This window comes from Oryzias melastigma, linkage group LG8, assembly GCF_002922805.2.
Source record: "Oryzias melastigma strain HK-1 linkage group LG8, ASM292280v2, whole genome shotgun sequence".
Taxonomy (NCBI): Eukaryota; Metazoa; Chordata; class Actinopteri; order Beloniformes; family Adrianichthyidae; genus Oryzias; species Oryzias melastigma.
The window spans coordinates 19,414,025-19,432,648 of NC_050519.1; the positions used below are offsets into that span (position 1 = coordinate 19,414,025).

At 39.5% G+C, this 18,624-nt stretch overlaps 2 protein-coding genes across 7 annotated transcripts in view; both read left to right on the forward strand.

Annotated features, from left to right (window-relative positions):
- LOC112146933 (meiosis inhibitor protein 1) overlaps positions 1 to 14,484 on the forward strand; it is an 80,619-nt gene extending 66,135 nt beyond the window's left edge. Inside the window, exons 31-33 of one of the 5 annotated variants that reach the window (XM_024273010.2) lie at positions 6,610 to 6,741; positions 13,443 to 13,564; positions 14,059 to 14,484. In XM_024273010.2, coding sequence (XP_024128778.1) covers positions 6,610 to 6,741; positions 13,443 to 13,564; positions 14,059 to 14,113 — 309 coding nt within the window. In that variant the 3' untranslated portion in view covers positions 14,114 to 14,484. Of the gene's footprint in view, positions 1 to 6,609; positions 6,742 to 13,442; positions 14,002 to 14,058 lie in introns of those variants that run through there. The other 4 variants (XM_024273011.2, XM_036213353.1, XM_024273012.2 and 1 more) reach the window with 4 other exon arrangements.
- Positions 14,485 to 14,589: 105 nt separating this feature from the next.
- The window catches only part of LOC112146934 (coiled-coil domain-containing protein 134), a 10,338-nt gene continuing 6,303 nt past the window's right edge, over positions 14,590 to 18,624 (forward strand). Inside the window, exons 1-5 of one of the 2 annotated variants that reach the window (XM_036213354.1) lie at positions 14,590 to 14,928; positions 16,664 to 16,787; positions 17,089 to 17,216; positions 17,288 to 17,409; positions 17,823 to 17,907. In XM_036213354.1, coding sequence (XP_036069247.1) covers positions 17,120 to 17,216; positions 17,288 to 17,409; positions 17,823 to 17,907 — 304 coding nt within the window. In that variant the 5' untranslated portion in view covers positions 14,590 to 14,928; positions 16,664 to 16,787; positions 17,089 to 17,119. The remainder of the gene's footprint in view (positions 14,929 to 16,663; positions 16,788 to 17,088; positions 17,217 to 17,287; positions 17,410 to 17,822; positions 17,908 to 18,624) is intronic. The other variant, XM_024273014.2, reaches the window with a different exon arrangement.

Here is an 18,624-nt window from a genome sequence, read left to right on the forward strand (position 1 = left end):
AAGAATTACAACAACATACTCTGATTGCTTTCAGCAATCAGACAAATATCTCCTTTATTAGCAGTAAAAGTTCAATCAATATTCCACAACTAACATTCAATCAAATCCCATAAATGTTCTGTTTTTTTTTAGTTTTTTTTTTACATTGGATTCTTTCTAAGATTAGTAACAACTAGAACAAGATTTATCTGCTTAATAGTTTCCATAAATCTTTCGAAAAGCTGGGATTTTTTTAAGTAGACACTGTAAATGATAATGTAAGTTGGCTTTTAAATAATAGTGTATGCCCTTGGGTAAAATCTTTCTCTGTGCATTGACACTACGGTTTGAAAACTTGTGAATTATAGCAATCTTATGTCTGGAAACAATCTAGCAGTTGTTATTTTTACTGTAATTTGAACATTTTTGTAAAAAATGCTAATCAATTTGCCTCTTTCACATTACAATCTGAAACAAAAAAAACTTTTCTTGTAAAATAAAAATCCTTGTAAATGCACAGACATGAACAGTCCTTACTGAGTTTTATTTTTGTAACAAAGCATTTCAAAACAGTCAAGACACCAAAAAGGACAACATTTGAATAATTCTCTTGTAGCATCTACATCCTCACTCACTAGGTTTGCTACAAAGTTGATCAGCTCTGATGAAACTGCATCAAATCATGAAGCATAAAAATGTGTAAAAAATACCAATATGGGTTGAAAAACAGTAATGAATTGAATCTTTAATAAGTTTAAGTAAAATCATTTTTAACTTAACTACAGTGTTTATGTTCTTTGATTTACTGTAATTTTTTAATTGTTAACCTGATCAATGTAATTCCAATAGATTGTAAAGGAGAAAAGCGGCTCGAGTTGAGAAGTTACGGTATGCTATAGATTTTGTGTATCAGTGTCACCTGGTGGTAAAGGGTTAAACTTAACTTTCATTTTTTTAACTGTTTCTCTAAAATAAAAAAAGGAAATAGTGCATTAGTTTTATGCTGTACTGCTGGGCAATGTGGAAAATAAATTATATATTACAATATAAACTATTTTATATGACAATAAGGATATATATCACAATATACCAGAGTAAAGTATATTTTCATTTATTCCCTGAAAAAAATGATAAAAATGTTTTTAGTGCACAACAGTTTCAAGTTTCTTAGTAGGAAAACACATTTTTGCACAAAATTTCAGAAAAAAAAATAAAAAGGATAGAAGAGAAATGGCACATTAGACATCGCCCACGCGATATGTACCGTCATATTGCCCAGCACTAGTGCACACATACAGGGTTGACCCATGCGGGACGGTTTTTGTAAGGATAATTTAAGTTGTACGCTCTTATAATGTATGAGTGATGCTGTTGTACGGCACCTTTTACGCTGCTCTCTAGCCATTAGTAAGGTGCATGCACTCGTTCTCTTACTGACTGTGCACAAATGCTGAATGCACGGGGTGTGCACGTGATTCATAAGTGGCTGTAAGATGCCTAATTTCTCATTTCTAACAGCAAGGCTTGCCCAGAAGCACTTGAACAGCATTAATGGGTTAATTGAGAGGTGTGCCTGATGCTGAAGTTAGCTTCCAATTCACGAGGGCACTAAAGGAACATTTCTCTGTATTTTTCACACTTAGACCGCCTAAGAACAGGTCCTGTTCAGAAAACCGCTGGAACTAGACTGCTCAAACTTGGATTACATTATGCTTTAGATGGTAAAGAATACATTAAATGTAGTTTCTGATTTGTGAAACCTTTATTTGATTTGTGAAAATGTGAAATAGGATGATTTTATGATGTTTTTTGCCTGTTCAGGACTTGTTCTTAGGTTTTCGATTAACTTGAGGGGGTGGAGCAGGACAGGCATGACAGGTTTGAGCAGTCTAGGTCCAGCAGTTTTTTAATAGGACTTGGTCTTAGGCTGTTTAAGTGTGAAAAATACAATGGAAAGTTCCTTTAGTGCCCTCACGAATCTGAAGCTGTGCGTTGTTCAGGGTTTGAAAAAATGAAAAATCAATATGACGTGCCTACCTGCCCCCTACTTCACCCTTACTTACACTTAGGTGTTGTGTTCTCTATGACCTGTCACCTGCAGCATGCCCATTGAAAAAAAAGTGCACAAACATATTCATCCTATTGGCTCTATGACCTTGATATTTGTGTGCCCTGTGCCGATTAGCCCATTTTTTGCCCGCAGACAGCCTGAATCCCCCTGTAAAGGCAGTTGTAACTAAAGCTTTTGTAAATAGTAGTTACAATAGAATCAAAGTGTGTTTTCGTTTTTAAATAATGTCAAATGAGGACATTTTTCTCTGCTCCTTTGTTTTTTTGCTCGCTTCTTTTGGAGATCTGCGTAGCCTTTTTTTGGAGATCTGGAGGCCTATGGGACTCCCCATTCCAGTTCAAAAGTAGGTCAAGGTGTAGAACTGTAACTCAGCCAAAGTCTTTAGAGGTGACAGAAAAAGAAAAGAAGGGCTTAACGTTTAGGAGAATTTTCTGAAATAAATCAGCGAACTCCTTTGACTTCTGAGTCCTGCTGGGTGGAAGTCTTTCTAAAGCTGCTACGCTTTTGTCACATTCTCAGTGGGTGTTTCTGCACGCTGGGATGTCTCTGTGTGTATTACTCACATGCGAGGCCAACAATAGATGCCTGGCTAACGTGAGGTCATGGAATAAAACTATGCAATTCACAATGTGTGGCTAATTTTCCCAATCGCATTGTGTTTGCTGGAACACCTGATCAGAATGAAAGCTAAGGACTAAACCACTGGTGATTGGATCCTGTATACAGAGAGAAGTCTGAATTCCTATAATTACCAGGTCCTGGTCTACAATAAAGCCCAAATTCTCATGTGACCATCACCATGCTGCTGGCATAATGAGCTTTTATTGTTGTTATGCATTAATTGACCCTTCTAAATTAACGAGGAACGTATTTTGTTTTATCAAATAAAAACACATAACAGGCTGCAAACCAGCAGAGGCTTTTTATTTTCTGTATGTTTTTCCGTTGGTTGTTGATAAATCAATGAAGTGAATGTGATTAGTATAGACCGCTCGGCTCTGACCCCCATCACTTCTATGAAAGCTGCATAAATGAGCTTTTTCGCCGTGTTGCTGCATGTGTGCATAATAGTTGTTTAAATAAATGATGACCTGTTGTAATGTGACACGTGTTGTAATTCATCAGAGGTTTTGTATGCAGATGCGCCAAAGACCAGCTGCTTTTCACCGCTGTGTTCTCATGCACAGAATCGTGGAATCACCGTGTCCGCTTCCTTTTTTTTTTCGCTTTGATTTCTTTTGTGCAGCTTCAGTGTCGCTTTAAAAACTCAGGTGTGAATTATTATAATTAAAAAGACGATGTTCCCTGAGATTTGACTATGGACAATGCTGGATATAATAGTGAGTTGTGGCAGATTGATAGCATATAGTGGCCCCCTCCGTGCTTCAGCCTCCATCAGGTTGCTAGGACACCAGTGTGTGAGGCCAAAGCATTGGGACTGACAGAACAGTGAGAAACGCAGCTTGACACAGATAATTCTTCTTTTTTTATTCAATAATTCCTCTTTAACTTTCTCCCTCTGCTGTCTGCAGCACATTTAGACGTGACACCCGTTGATTTGACAGTGTGTTGGCTGCAGAACTATAATCTGATCCTCAACTTCTGTTCAACCCTTTTAACATGCAGGTATAAATGTAACATAATTAATGTTATTATAGGAAGTCCTTGTGAAAGCATTAACAATCTGCAGTATATTATGATATTTCACTTGGCGATACTTGTATCGATTTAACATTTTATTTAAGACAATATGCAAGTAATTATTTATGAAGGTTCTTCAGCATCTTACTTTTGTTTTCCACCTGAACCTCCGACCGCTGGTTGTCAGGACATTCAGTCTCTTTGAGCAGCTCTACACCGCGACCAAAACAACAACAAGATCTCACAAGAACCAGCTTGTGTTAAATGTTCTGTCCCGGTGTTTGTTGTTATGAGACATATACTAGTTACTTTTTACTTGAGATGGGTATGGAACCACAACTCTCTGCCACAATGAGATACGGTTGCAGTGCTTATTGTTGTGTTCATTAAATAAAGCCAATTTTATCATTTTATTACAATAGAAGACGAATCAATATTGAGGTTTTTTCTAAGTCGTACTCTTAAAGAAAAAATGAAAATTTGTTATGGTACAGTGTTGGGATATATCGAGATGCGTATCCTAAGATGTGATAGGATATGTATCGTATCAATACGCTCCCCTAATTATGGCGATATTTATGAGTCAAAACTCGACACAGAAATAAGTCATCTTCATGCATGTATCAAACATTCCTCGCAGACAATTCAGACCCCCACGAGCGCTTTCTGTTTCTTTGATATGTGTGTGGAGATGTCTTATTTCTGCGTGGAGTTTTGACTAATAATAATAATACCAATACTAATAATACTGATAATAGTTGTGTTTAGATCTGACTAAATCACCCTTTTTCACTTTAAATGTATTTAAATGTTTTGTTTTGGGGAATTTATATCATTTAGTTTAATAATAAAAATCTCATCAATAACCATGGTTCTAAAAACAGCAAGAAAAAGATCCAATGTTACTGATTACATCAGGGAAAATCCAATTGATTCCACATAATTTCATATTATTAAAGTTAGAATTAAAGATTTTTATTTGTTACTATAAATATAGAAACTCAGATAGGAGCTAACTGAGTAGATTTGTAGACTGGAAAAACCACTGTCTCATCTCTAACTGCCATCTAACACTTGGATCAATGTAGTGACCACGCCCACAACCGGGTCAGTGAAATACAGAGAAACATGTTTGGATTAACCAGAATAAAGAGCCAGACAGGAAGAACAAGATTTTCTGTAGATAACCAAGCTTTTGTCTGAGGCCTGACTCTTATAAACGGACGTGATTGAAATTCCCACAATGCAACTCATTACTTTGTATTCAGCACAGCTTTTATTTAAACTTTTAGAGGGCAAACATTGCAATCAGGAAGGTAATAATAGTTTCTATTTAATGCTACATGTGACAGTGACCTTTGATAGAGCTTAGAGGAAGCAGGAGACTTTAAGCTCTTCACAGCTTTAATTGAAGATTGGTTGGTTAAAAAAAACTACTAGAAAAAAGTTGCAGATCTTTCAAAGATCTGATTGCTGTTTGTTGTAGCTCTTAAACTGTCTTTAAACACGAAGTTCAACTTTGCCTCTGCTTCTCGGCTCATTTCCTTTCAATTACAAAAATGTGCTTCTATCAGCTCACGTTTTGCCTCAAGCTTCTGAAGCACAAAGGATGCTCTGAAGGGGAAGTTTGAGCAAAAATGATTCTGGCCTTTGGATCTATTGTTTAATAAGATTTCTCTTGTTTTGTACATTGCTTCAAACTAGCATGTTTAGCATATTTGTTGAACTTGACAGGACTGGTAATATAAAAAAAATATTTTATTTAGTTTGATTTACTTTATTTAATGAGCCCCCAAAAAACAAGCTGGACAGTAAGGCCCAAAATGAGCTCCAGTCATGATCATCTGTTCACCAAAAAACATCTATTTCCATTTCCAGATCTTTTGGTGATTTGAATTTTTTGATTAAGGATTTTGAATTTATTTCTGACTCAAAATTCCTTGCATCTACCGTACATCCCTTGATTAAATGGCAAATTACATGATCAAATTATTTGATCTGGTTCAAAGTCCATCTGTATTTATACTGCAGTGACACACACCAGGATTCAATTGCAAGCTAACCTTCATTGTTGGGTAGACCAAGGTTGGAGGAAGTTTTTCCATCTGGCAAAACAAAGAGAAAAATGTAAGAAAACAAACTCTGGAACAGACCAGATGAGGACCAAATGTTCTAATGTTATCAGTCAAGAAATCACATCTTTTAGCAATCTGGCCCTCGGTAAATGCAAATATGAATACAGTTTATGATATGGGAGGGGCTTCACAGGGGTGTAGTAGACCTTTCTGTGTGGAGTCTCCATGTTCTCCTTGTGCATATGTGATTTTCCTCCCACAATGCAAATTAACTGGTGACTCTAAATTCTCCCACAAGAGGCTGGGATAGGCTCCAGCAACCCGTGACCCTAAAAAAGCAGAATATGGATGGATGATCTGGAACCAAATCATTCGGTATCTGTTGATGGTTTCTGCTTTACTTTTAACATAGATGCCTTATTAGTACATAAATTGAAAGAATTGTAGAAAAACAATTGTTTGTGCTCCAGTAACTGAGATTTTATTTTTCTTCTGTGTTTGTTATATATTTGCTACAAATTAATCAGATAGAATCCATTGCATTCTGTTACTTTTTATTTTGCACAAGTCTTTTAAGCAACTCTTTACCTGCTCTACTTTTTTAATTTGTCCCTTGTGTGCACAGGATTACTCACAAACAGCAACATGATGCACAACACAGCAATGAAAGTATCTTTTCCATTTAAAATATTTATCAAAAATTAATTCACTGGCATTATAATAACCGTATTTTTTTCCTAAATGAAACGTTCACATGGCGTTGTGCTCAACTTTTTGTTTGTTTTAATAATGTAGAGATGTTTGAGATTTCTTATTTTCATGCCTGTTTTGTCGTCTTGACAGCTGCTGCAGCACAACAGTTCGGCAGTGCTGTGGGAGCCAGACCTGCGGCATGTCATCGAGTCGGTGGAGAAGAAGGGAGTGAAGGAGCTGAGCTGGGAGGCAGCACAGACCTTAAGTTTGCTCCTGAAGCAGGTAATCTGTGTGGACCAGTGTTCACGTCATGAAAGAACATGACAGATGTTATTAAATTGTCAGAAATGTATTGAAAATGTGCCTTTTGATGAACCATAAAAGCAGAAAATACAGTTGAAACAGGTGAGACAAATGACAGGTTGTCTGAACACAAGCCCACCAAGCGGTTTGCAACATCAGAAACAATTCAATAACTGTGTTTTTATGAGGCTTTGTGCACAAAGTTTCCTAAACTGAGTTAATTTTCTTAAATGGACCATACTATGCTTTTCTTAAGTCTTTCAGAGTAGACTATATCCATATAAATGATCATATAAGACATTTGGAACACTAAAGAGCAAATCATTTTCATACCTGGAAGTAAAACGACTCAACCTCTGAGGCTCCGCCTTTCGCTCCTTGAGAGTGCAGCCCATTTCATGATGTCAACCTGAGCAGTCCTCGTCAGCATGTCGCCCATGAAGAGAAAACATTAAAAAAAATGTTATCGATGTAAATACTTTGCAGCCCAGGTGTTTATCCCCCAAATTTGGTCCAGACAGAGTTCTGATGGCTATTGGGATCATTTTGCTGTGAAATTCAATCAAAAAATACAGACAACAACACATGAACATTTCAGGATTTATTGAAATGAGAGATAAATGAGATGATGAACATTGTTTTGATTGGGACTGGCTGTGAACGCTTCTTTTCTCTTTGAAGCATCATTAAAGCATCATCAAAAATCCTTGTCACGTGTACCTCTCTGCTTTTACTCAGAAATTCATGTTCAAGCCCATTTCGTCGCTCGCTTTTTCCACCAGGAAATATCCCAGCGAATACTTCAATGTGGGCCCCATATGGTTTACGTTTGGGGGTGAATTGGTAGGCCCAGTTTGTCCGTGGGTTCCATGGTTAGTCCCATCTGTGTTTGCTCACACTGGCTTGAGTGGGGACTCAGTAGTCTGGCTCGTGGGCAGCGGAGCTCACTAACTCGCCACACAGTCCGCCGGGTGGCAGGTTAGCATAGGGACAGAGACCACTGAGTCCCCACCTAAGCCAGTGTGGGCAAACACAGATGGGGCCAACATAGAACTCTCGGACAAACCCAACTGGGGCCCACCAATTCAGCCAAAAGATAAGCCATATGGGGCCCACACTGAAATATTCGTTGCTGCTCCCTTTGTCCACCGGGAAATAGTCTGCTGCATTTATCCACCAGGAAGTAGTCTTCTCCCTTTCTTCACCAGGAAATAGTCTGCTCCCCATTTCCACCAGGAAACTACCTTCTCCCCTTTTTCCACCAGGAAATAGTCTGCTCCCTTTCTCCAGCCATCTTCCCAATATCCCCCGTCTGCTTGCGCCATTCTGGGATATGTTCAGGATTCATCCCAACATGTTGTGCAGATTCCTCACCAGAATGTTCTTCAAGAAGTTTAAACGCTGTTCAAATGAGTGTTTCTTGGCTATCGCTAAGCTGACTCGAAACACTGACAACTGGCGTCTGCACGACTGTGCACGAGCCAGGGGTGGGGGGCTCGTGAAGCTAGCAGAGAAAGTTGTTTGTGTTTGCCGTGGGACGCAGCAGACTCTTCCAGGAGGGGCAGTTCTCAACTTGTGACATCAGCACGTGAGAAGCCACTCGTTTTTGTGGGCCGCTGCTGAGACTGCAGGTTTTTAGAGGATTACTCAGAAAGGCACGAATTTATCAAAATACCGCTTTGAGGTTGTTTGTAGCGAGGAATGCACAATATAATATAAGCTCAAAAAGTGGACCGTTTAAATTAACGTAAATGTCTGCCTTTTTTATAAAGAAACTTAGTCAAAATAGTAGTAGATCACTGAGGATCTAATGACCCCAGTTGTGTGAAGTGCTTGTTACTCTTTGTGAGATGCCGTTCACGTTTCCTATCACTGTCCCTGTATTCTAGCTGACAATATCTACACAAAAGCGCTCATAACAAATAATCCAATATTCTGTCATGGGCTTGTGCAGAGCCGGTTCCAGCTGTCGGTGCGCAGCTGTCAGGACAAAACGTTCAAATCCATCTCCGATTCTCACTGAAAGAGGATCATCTTCTGCACACATTTCTGCTGCAATAGAGATGTTCCTTTCGATATTATTGTCCCCGGGAGCTTGACAGATTTTTAGAAAAATCAAGTTGCCATTTTCCTTTATTAAGCTGGATGTAAAATGATCAATTAGAAGAAAGCGTGTGTATTTCCCTCCAGACATGCTGCGGCTGTGGCCCATTTGTTTGAAGATGACTGCACGCCGTCTCATCCTGTAAATACAAATGATCTGCAGCCCGTCTCTGTAATCTACTGCGACTCTCACTGATGATGATGAATGAGGCCGGAGCAGTTTCAGTCCAGCTGAAGGCCTGTTCCATCAGTGGACTGATAACAATTTATTGAAGGCAGTTGTTATTCCTACATACTTGGAGGAAAATTAACATGACTGAAGATTGTGGTTCTTCTGTACAAAATCGAATGAATTTTAATAACATTTAAGACACATGTAGTCCAATAGAAACACTGTTGTTTTATTAAAGGGAAAACTAATAAGTCATTGTAGAATATGAAAAAATATAATATTAATTTTGTTTTTTAAATCTTTAAATCCTGAAGTTTGGATTAGCAGAATAACAAAGCAGCAACGTGATCATTCTTTCTGGCTAATTGTGATGAAAACACTGAAACAAGCTGCTTATTTATTAATTTCATACCATTTGGGATAAAAAAATGAAATAAGATCCCCCTTCAGCTTTGCAGCAGGCGTCTTCAATGGAACAGCATCCACGTCTGATTGAATGCATGGACTCTGGCATCATACATGGGGGCAGAAATGAATTTGGTATTCTGAAAGGAGCTCTGCGTCGGAGGAGTGACAGAATGATGGCATGATGGCACACGCAGCAGCTCCCAATGCTGAGAATCATCATCTGTGCGCACGCATGCAAATGTGTCAGCTTGCTTGTTTAAGCTTGCGTAAAAACATGTTTGTGGGTTTTATTCGACATTTACAGCTCGATTTTTGTCCCTCGTCATCTCTTTTGCTCCAGTTTGTCAGGAATACACACTTTAAAAAAAAAACAATAAATCCCTGTGAACTGAAAACAAATCTGTACATTAAGTTTGCTGTTTATATCTATAAATATTTCATATGATGAATCCTTTTTATTTAAATAATTGTTTCCCCTTCTCTCTTCGCATCATTAACTACCCCGTCATGTATTTGCTTATACATCTCATTTTAGCTCTATATCCTGCAGCCACGTTCAGGGTTAGTGGGGGCGAAGCTCCTATGCAGACTTGACTCGTGGAGTTTTCTAAAGCCGACAGACTTATAATTGCTTGTCCTTGACCGGCAGGCTCTGTAACCCAGCACTTTATTATTCTTGCATAGATTTTACTATATTTTAATCTTTGCTGTTCCCTTCCTTTCTTCCCTACCTCTTTCATTAAACACAAATTGTTCTCGCCACAATAACCCCGTTGTCCTCAGTCTCCCCTACTGCTCCTTTCAATTACAGATCAGTGTTGGAGCTCTATTTTTTAAGCAGGTTGGAATTTCATGATGGGAACTGCTGTCAGCGGGACACAGATTTAATATTTATGTGGTACAGCGCATAAAAGTTCAGAAGACCCTGTTCATTCATTAACTGATCTAAAAAGACTTGAATGTTGTAATTTACTCTCTTTTCATTGTGCTCCCTGCATGTTTTCTACAAACTCCACTTCTTTTGCTTTCCTCTTGCAGAATCAAATCTATTTTTCTTCATTATGTACTTATTAAATCAGATGGTCCTTACAAAATCTATATTTCCAATAAAGCTGCTCCATTGAGTTTTAAAATGAGAATAAATTGAAACACAGATTGGAACATGTTATTGGTATTACAGGAACTGCTTTTGTTTAATTTAGTTATTCAGTTTGTGTAAATGAAACATCTTCCTCATACACATTAGAGTGAGGCGTGGAGTTCCACATGGCTCTGTACTAGGCCCAGTCCTATTTAGGCTCTGTTTTTTTTAATTATATACAAAAACAAATTTTTTTTGTTGCTTATACTCAACTTAAAAGCATTTTATACTTTTATGATCAAAGCCCCACATTGTATATCATTTCCACAACTGGAGGCCTATTGACTCCATTGATTGTACATGAGAACTGGACTGAGTGACCCTTCCCTTCTCATGTTCCTGCTGGCCCCACGTCGAATGTCCAAAATGTTTAACTGACAGATTTTGTGTTGCACACTTTCAAGTGGTAAGGGTCAGGACTTCCAACAAGCTCACTCCTGATTGGCAAGAGAGGTTGCCATAGAAACGTTGACTCAAACCATTGACTAACCTCGGGCTCACACTACATCCAGTCCAGCTCCAGTGCAGCCGCCAGAGGCTTTATGTAACTTGAAAAGTGCGAGAGACAAATTAACAACCTAAACCGGAAATCTTGCGGGCGAGTGTAAGGTGCATCTGGTACATTTTTCAAAATAAAACCTATTTTCCACTGTGGCTGCAGTAGGACCACAGCCATCCGTAGCCAATGTGAGTCATCAACTCTAGCTAGACCGCTTCAGTGGCCGCACCAGAAGCATTGTGAGCCCTGGGTGAATGGGTGTGACGTCACCCATAGAAAATAGCTTACCTCTGGCTTCAACAAAATGAAGTCAATTTAGTTGTCTTCTTTTCATGATACGGATGTCACCATGTTGGAACCAGAAATCATCAATAAACGATTTGCTGTGTTAGCCCAAGTCAATATTTTAATGGCAACCACTATCTCCATTCAGGTGGGCTTGAGAGAATCTGTCAAACGTTTTGGATGTTTGACGTGAGACCACATACTTTATTGAGCTATGTGATTGGCCAGTTTGGAGCTTGAATAACTTTCACTACAGACAAAATATCATGAAAAAAAGTAGGATTAGCAAGAAGATGTTAATAAAAAGGAATCAGAGCAAGAACGGTTATTCTGACAAATATAATGACAGGGTAATAATTGCTTATTCCTATTTAGAACGAGAGGGGGGAGGGGTCACTCTGTCCAGTTCTTATTTACAGTCAGCAAGTCAGACCAATTTGGATCAATTGCTGCTCACTGATGTCCCATGGGTTCAACATGGCAGCATCTGTACTGACAATAAATTCCAACTGAATTGACTTGAGTCAATAAGTAATCAATTTGCTTTGGGCGGTGTCACACTCACTCGGTCCAGTTCTCATAAACAGTCAATGTTTAAATCCCATGTTATAAAGTTCTGCATTACACCTGAAATAAAACTATGTATGTTCTCATTTTAGAAGCTTTTTTATGTTTGTTGCCCCATTTATTTCATAATGTGTGAACTTTGATGCAATTTTCATCTTTATTAGAGATCAGATGTGTGGTTTTATATTTCTCTTCGTGATAGACCATCCATGCTTTTGCCAGACAGTGGTTGGGATAGGCTCCAGTAACCCCAGAATCCTGAAATGGTTTAGGAGGGTTTGAAAATGGACATATGAATTAAATGTGTGCATATTTTGGGGTGCAGGTTAAATAGGTTGGTAGACTAACAGGTGAATTCAGCAGAGCATTTGTCATTTGGTCATTTGTTTCAGTTATGTTGTCCAACAACACGTTTTAGTGTTTTTGTATCTTTTCGTGCTATTCTCTCACCCCGACGGGTAACATACCTGGTGATCATACCTGCTCTGGTTCAGCCTCACCTTTCTTCCTGTTAGGAGGTTTTCACCATAGTCGCCCAAAGTCATCCTCGATTCAAATGTTTACACAGAAACCTACAAATTAAAATTCCTAAAATTCAACAAGAAAAGAAAACACCTTGTATTTTGGACTGAAACCGGTTATAAAATCTTTACATTTTTGGCTTTATTTTGAGATTTGTATTCAGTGGCGGACCTAGCAGTTTGGGGGCCCAGGGTGATCTATGAGGTAGTGGTATCAATTATTTCTTATTTAAAATCCTTACTCAGGATAAAATGTCCAACGCATGTAGTTTATTTGAATTGTTAAGTTTTACTAAAGAAGGCAAAATACACAAAAATACTTAAATAATGGAATAAAAAAATACTATATGGAGTGGTGTCAATAATCTGTTTTTTTTTTTATCAAAATGACAATTTTCTCCCCTTCCTTTTGCTTTTCCTCTATTTTTCTCTTCTCGCTTTCTTTACCTTTTTTCCACTTTTCTTAATCCTGTTCATCTTTTCCTTGTTTTGTATTTCATTCTGCACTTTTAGAAGTGTAGCAACCCATTTTTTCCCTTTCCTTTTGCATTTTCATTTTTTTTTTTTTTTTTTACAGCTGGTTGACAGCTGCCTTTTTCTTTTCAAACTCTTGGAATAGTCTCTCTTGTCGCCATCTTCCTGTTGTTAGAATATTCCAGTAATGCATTTTTATGGGGGAGGATAAAACAGTTTCACGTGAGTGGCCTTATGCCATCTTAGTGATTTTTTTCTTTCTTTCTTTTATTATGACCGAGTCAAAAATTGATGCTTATGAAAAATATTAGCTTTAGCTTAAAGTGTTGGCGGCCCCAGGCAGTCACCTACCTTTGCCTAATTGTAAGCCCGCCCCTGTTTGTATTGAAGCTTGACATGACCTCTGTTGTGAATTGACATTTCATAAACTAAATTAACATTTTTTGTGTTTTTAATGGCCATGAAACACAAAAAATTAAAGTTTCCTTTATTTATTTATTCTTTATTCAGATCCAGATGACTGCTTTGCCAACCACAGAGGAGTGTAGGCTCAGAGTGGCGAGAATGATAGAGACGCTGGAGCTGCAGACGACAGATGAGATCTGTGACCTCACCCCGCCAAGCGGCATTGTGTATCCATCACTTAAATCTAAACAGCCTAATCCCTTAACTCCCCAAAGTACCCAGATAAACCAACATATTTTACCCAAAATGTGCACACATTCACACAAACGCCTGCTAGTGAGAGCCTGCAGCTTCTCTACAGGTGATGACATATGCCAAAAGGGTCAATACTAACAGTACATATGGGCTGTCAGCGCAGCGTGCAGGATACCCATCAAACATCAGCACCACGCCGGCATTGATTTCTTTCTGGCAGCTTATTGGATATCTGTGTTGAGCTTTTACTGACAGTGTGTTGAACAGAATGTACTCCATACACTTACTTTTTTTGACTGGACAGCAAGAGTATTTATCAATCTTTTGTTTATATTACATACACCCACTACTTTTGATTAAAGCTGTCCTTGAAATATTAATTTTTAAATATCTTAAATTAGAAGTATGAAGCATGTTTACATAAAATGTAAAATTACTGAAAGTTTTCCTTAATTCCAGCTTGCAGTTATGTTGGAGATGTCCTCATCTGCATGGCTGACTTTTCTCTGACTGCAGCCTGATGCTTGTAGTTTTTAGAAATAATTATTGGTTTTGTGTTGGACACTTTATTGTTTGTATGTTTGTGCTCTTTCTGTTCTACTTAAATAATACATGTGTTTAATGACAGATACAGGGACTTCCGTTCAAAGTGGGTTGTGTTTGCAGGAAATGAGTTTTCAAAGTAAAACTCCAGCTGGGTGTTTTTGTTAATGAGTTCTGGTGTTAAGAAATTATTTGATGAATATTTTTAGGCCATACCTGTAAGTAAACGGACACATTTTAGTACCATCATTTTTTTCCGGTTTTCCTCCAAAAAATATCCCCGTCTTAAGACTGACGTGGCCAAAACTGAGCAGTTTATAAATAAATTTCAGCGTCAGCTACTAACAAATCCTAGTGTTGCTCATTTAATCCACGTGTACATCATTGTGTCTACATATTTAATATTCATTAAGTATGTTTGAACTGGTTGAAGTGTTGTAGTTTTGGAAAGAAGCACGTGAAACTGGAGTCACCGCCGGTGTCCCCGTGAAAGTCCGCCGTGTGGAAACCACGTCCTCCTCCGCGCTTAGCGCCCGCGCGCTGTCATTCGTCCAAGAGAAGCCAGCCGGTGCGATCGTGTCGCTGGTGGAGTGGAGCATTGAGAGCCGCATGTAAATGAACCCCCTCCGCCGCCGTCACCTGAGGAGCTAGACGGCCGGATTGCGCGCGCCTTGCTCCTCCGTCGACGAGCAGCTTCCAGTGATTGAAGGGTCCGGAGAGATCAGGCGGCGCTCCGGAGCGAACGCTGCCCGCTAATCGCTGCTGTTCGCCGCTGCTGCGTCGCTACCCCTCGGTGAGTGAAGCTCCTGTGGCTCCGCTGTCCAGCGCCTGATCCCCACGGATCTGTCCGATGCTGGTTCATCTAAATACTTTTGACTCATTTTTATAGCAGTTTAATAAGTTAGTGTTTTATACTATATTTATGATAATTCATCACTTTTTATTTTATCCTTTTCTATTAGGATAATAATATTCCCCTCATAATTAGTGATGTGATTAAAATAAACCAGGGTCAGGCGGGGAGGCATGACATTAATTAAGCAGGCTGTAATTAATAGTCCACATAATTCTGTTCAGACAGCAGTAAAATATGAAGCATGTTGGTTAATCTGACTTTGGATGAATGAAAGGGGGGATGAGCCCTTTGCATGATGGAGATGTGAAGTGTCAGTCCTTCAGATTCAAGTCTCTCCCTCAGCAGGCTTGCAGCCTGAAGGGAAACAGGATCCCCCTCCTGCTGCACATCCAGCTGCCCGTCTGATGGATGAGCATCTTACGTTTCCATGCTCTCCACCTTTTCTTAAATGCACATGTAGCCATCATCAGTCTCACATTATTCTTTTTATTTCATGATTAGAGGCGATCCGTGCGCTTGGAGTTCAAATCAGGCTTATTCAATCACAGCTGATTAGATGCTGTATTGTTTCCTGACAAAGCAGGAATGTGTATCTGCCACACAGGACACCAGGCTTCAGCATCTCTGCTCTGAGACTATTGTTAGAAAAAACCTGCGGCAGAGAGATTCGTGTGGGCTTACATGACTTCATCGCTTCTAGTCCTAGCACACCAAATCTGGATGCACCTTAAATTCTGAGCATCGTATTATCATGAGCAAAGAACCTTCTTCTGGCCTTGTCAAACCAAAGTCTCGATCTTTTTCCTTTTTACACACAAACAGCTGCAGGATGTGTTGAGCTGCTCTATCTGTGAGCGTTTTACTCATAAATGTACATGGATACCTGCTCAGGAGCTTCAAACACCCAGACAGAATGCTGCCTCAGGAGAAGCAATGCTTCTGGGCAAAAAGGACACTTTTAAGCAACAATTTAGAGTCAAATTTCACAAAATTCTTTTCAGATTTAGATCCAGCACAACTTGTTTCTGATCAAACACTTTACAGAAATGGCTGTTGCACAAAAGCGTCTGTTTTTACGTCTATAAATAATGTTTTCATGTGAAATCAAAGCTACCAGGCAGCCGCTGAGATCCGCTTTGAAGCTGTGGGGTGAAGAGGGATGCTGAATGTCCAGGAGCGCCTGCTTCTCCCCCATCCAATTCAAGTCTGACTCTTTAGGGGAATCACTCAACGTGGATTAGCACTCAGCCCCAGACGTTCCTTCACTTCCTACCACTTCAAGTGGGAGAAGTGGCGAAGAACAGATTCCTTCATTTAGCGCAGAAATCAAGTCTCTTCCTCGTTTGACTCCCGTCTGTGCCTTGCAGTTTCAATGTGAAGGTGGATGAAATATTCACCAGGAAAGCTGTTGTTTTCCCGCAGGGTTTTACCTCCTAACTCCGCCCCCTCCAACACATCTAAAAGCCCTAACTTCCTTTCCACTCATCTCTTTCCTTCCCTCTCGTGGTTCAAACCCACCTCCGGAGAGTCTCATTGATGAGGCCTTCACTAAATTATACATCCATCCTGTAAATTACATCTTGTGTTTTTTTGTTTTCTCCACAGTCACTAATGCTTTATTGAAGGTTTCTCATGTTTCATCAAAATTTAATTTGTTAGTTCCTCTGTTTAGCTTCTTTGTGATGTGGAAGTCGTAACAGAGAAGACCTCCTCTTTTGACTGATCAGACGGCAGAGCAACAGCCGGCTACAGATTGTAGAAGTTCCTCCAGGGATTAAGCAAGTGCCAGACATCAGGTGTGTTGTAAGGAGGACATAAGGAGACCCTCCTTGAATGCCTGCTATCCCCCGTTTTGCCATATTGACTTTATATTCTCGTAATGTCTCCCTGTTGCGCCTTTCTGGTGGTTATTGTTGGGGATCAGGGGGAAGAATGTCTTCCAAAAGCTTTGAGAGAGAAAAAAATGTCATAAATGGGAAGTCTCTCAGGTAGAACGCATGACGAGCCTTCTTTTTAAGGAAGGCTGCTCTCAGGAGTGGTTAAGAAATGAAATCATACATCTCTATAATCGTATTCTTATGGCTCATTTGTGTTCAGAGCAGTGCCTCTCTGCCTCCCCCTGCTGGCCATGTGGAGTGTGAGCGCAGCCGTGCTGGCTCTCGCTGCCCTCAGCGCCGCAGACTCGGACCCGCAGCGGCCGCGCCACGACTCCAACCTGGAGATCTGTATCCTCTCTGATGTGTTTCTGAGTTTGTGAGAAATTCTGTTGTGGATCTTCCTGAGCGTTTCCCGCCAGATAAGCGGCTCTTCGAGACGAAGAGGAAGGACCAGCTGAACGCTCTCAAGAACCTGGTGGAGCTGAACGACATCAACCAGCAGTACAAGATCATAGACATCATGCTCAAAGGCCTCTTCAAGGTGTGTGTGCTGCTGCTTTTTCAAAACAAGTTCACAGGGCGCGACCTTTCTGCGCTGAAGAATAAAAGGCCTGCCTCTTCAAACCCACTACACCCACTTCTGCGTTTGCTTTTATTTGAGCGCGTTCACCAGACTGAGCTTTGATTTACTCTGCCGGTGGACAGTTATCTGTGCATTTACATACCTCACAAGGACACCCAACATAAGCAAGCTTCCCCGGCAGGAGAACATTGTCAGCACTTCTGCTCCACTCTGTGTGCATCGATGAAGGGCTTTACTGTTGCCACGCCGACTGTAATCTCAGTCCGGGCTCCTAAAGAGTGCTATAAAACATGACGGCAGGAGTTATTAAGATCAAGTTGCAGCCTAAAAGGATTATAAATTGAACGCTTTTCTTTTTTTTTTGTTTTCAGGTGTTGGAGGACTCCAGACAGGTTCTGGTGGCGGCCAACTTGCAGCCTAACGATCCCTTCCCCATGGATGACAAAATCAAAGAAGGTCTGACTTCCTGTCAAAAGCACATTTTGGACTAAAAGAATAATTTCCATGAAGGTTCATCTCTTGATCTATTGTAAAAGCGTTCCCAGTGGTCTTTTAGTTATAATGATGCAGTTTTCAGCCAAAATCAAAAATACTTTGCGAAAAACGTTTGTGCATCAATGTTCACTACGTTGGTGAATATAGACCACAATGCATTGCATTTGAAAAAGTTTGCAGAAACAAAAGTGTTTAAATGTATTTTTTAGTTAAACATCCACATTTTCTTCATCAGAACACAGTGGAGTCACAAATAGACGTCATATTTTCCTATTGATTGAATGAATTGAATTGAAATGGTTTATTTCAAGCAATTAAGCAAGAATGCATGTGAATCACATATTTATACCTTACTAACACAGCTACAGGTTATTAAAAAATCAATAAATCACATGACTATGTAAGTAGACACTATTTCAGAATTTATCCCATTATTTGTAGATCAATGCTCCAGATTCAGAAAACTTTAATAAAATAAACACAGATTGTGTTTTCATTAGAAAAATCATTAGATTTTCAATTTGAGAAACCGGTGAAGTCATATTTGGCATTTAAATAAAAAATATCTGTCCGCCTATAGCTGTGTCTGAATTCCCACCTCAACCCCCCACTTCTGAAAAAAACTATATAATGCCAGACTATCTAGTGCCCTGAATTTTTAAAGCAATTTGGACATGC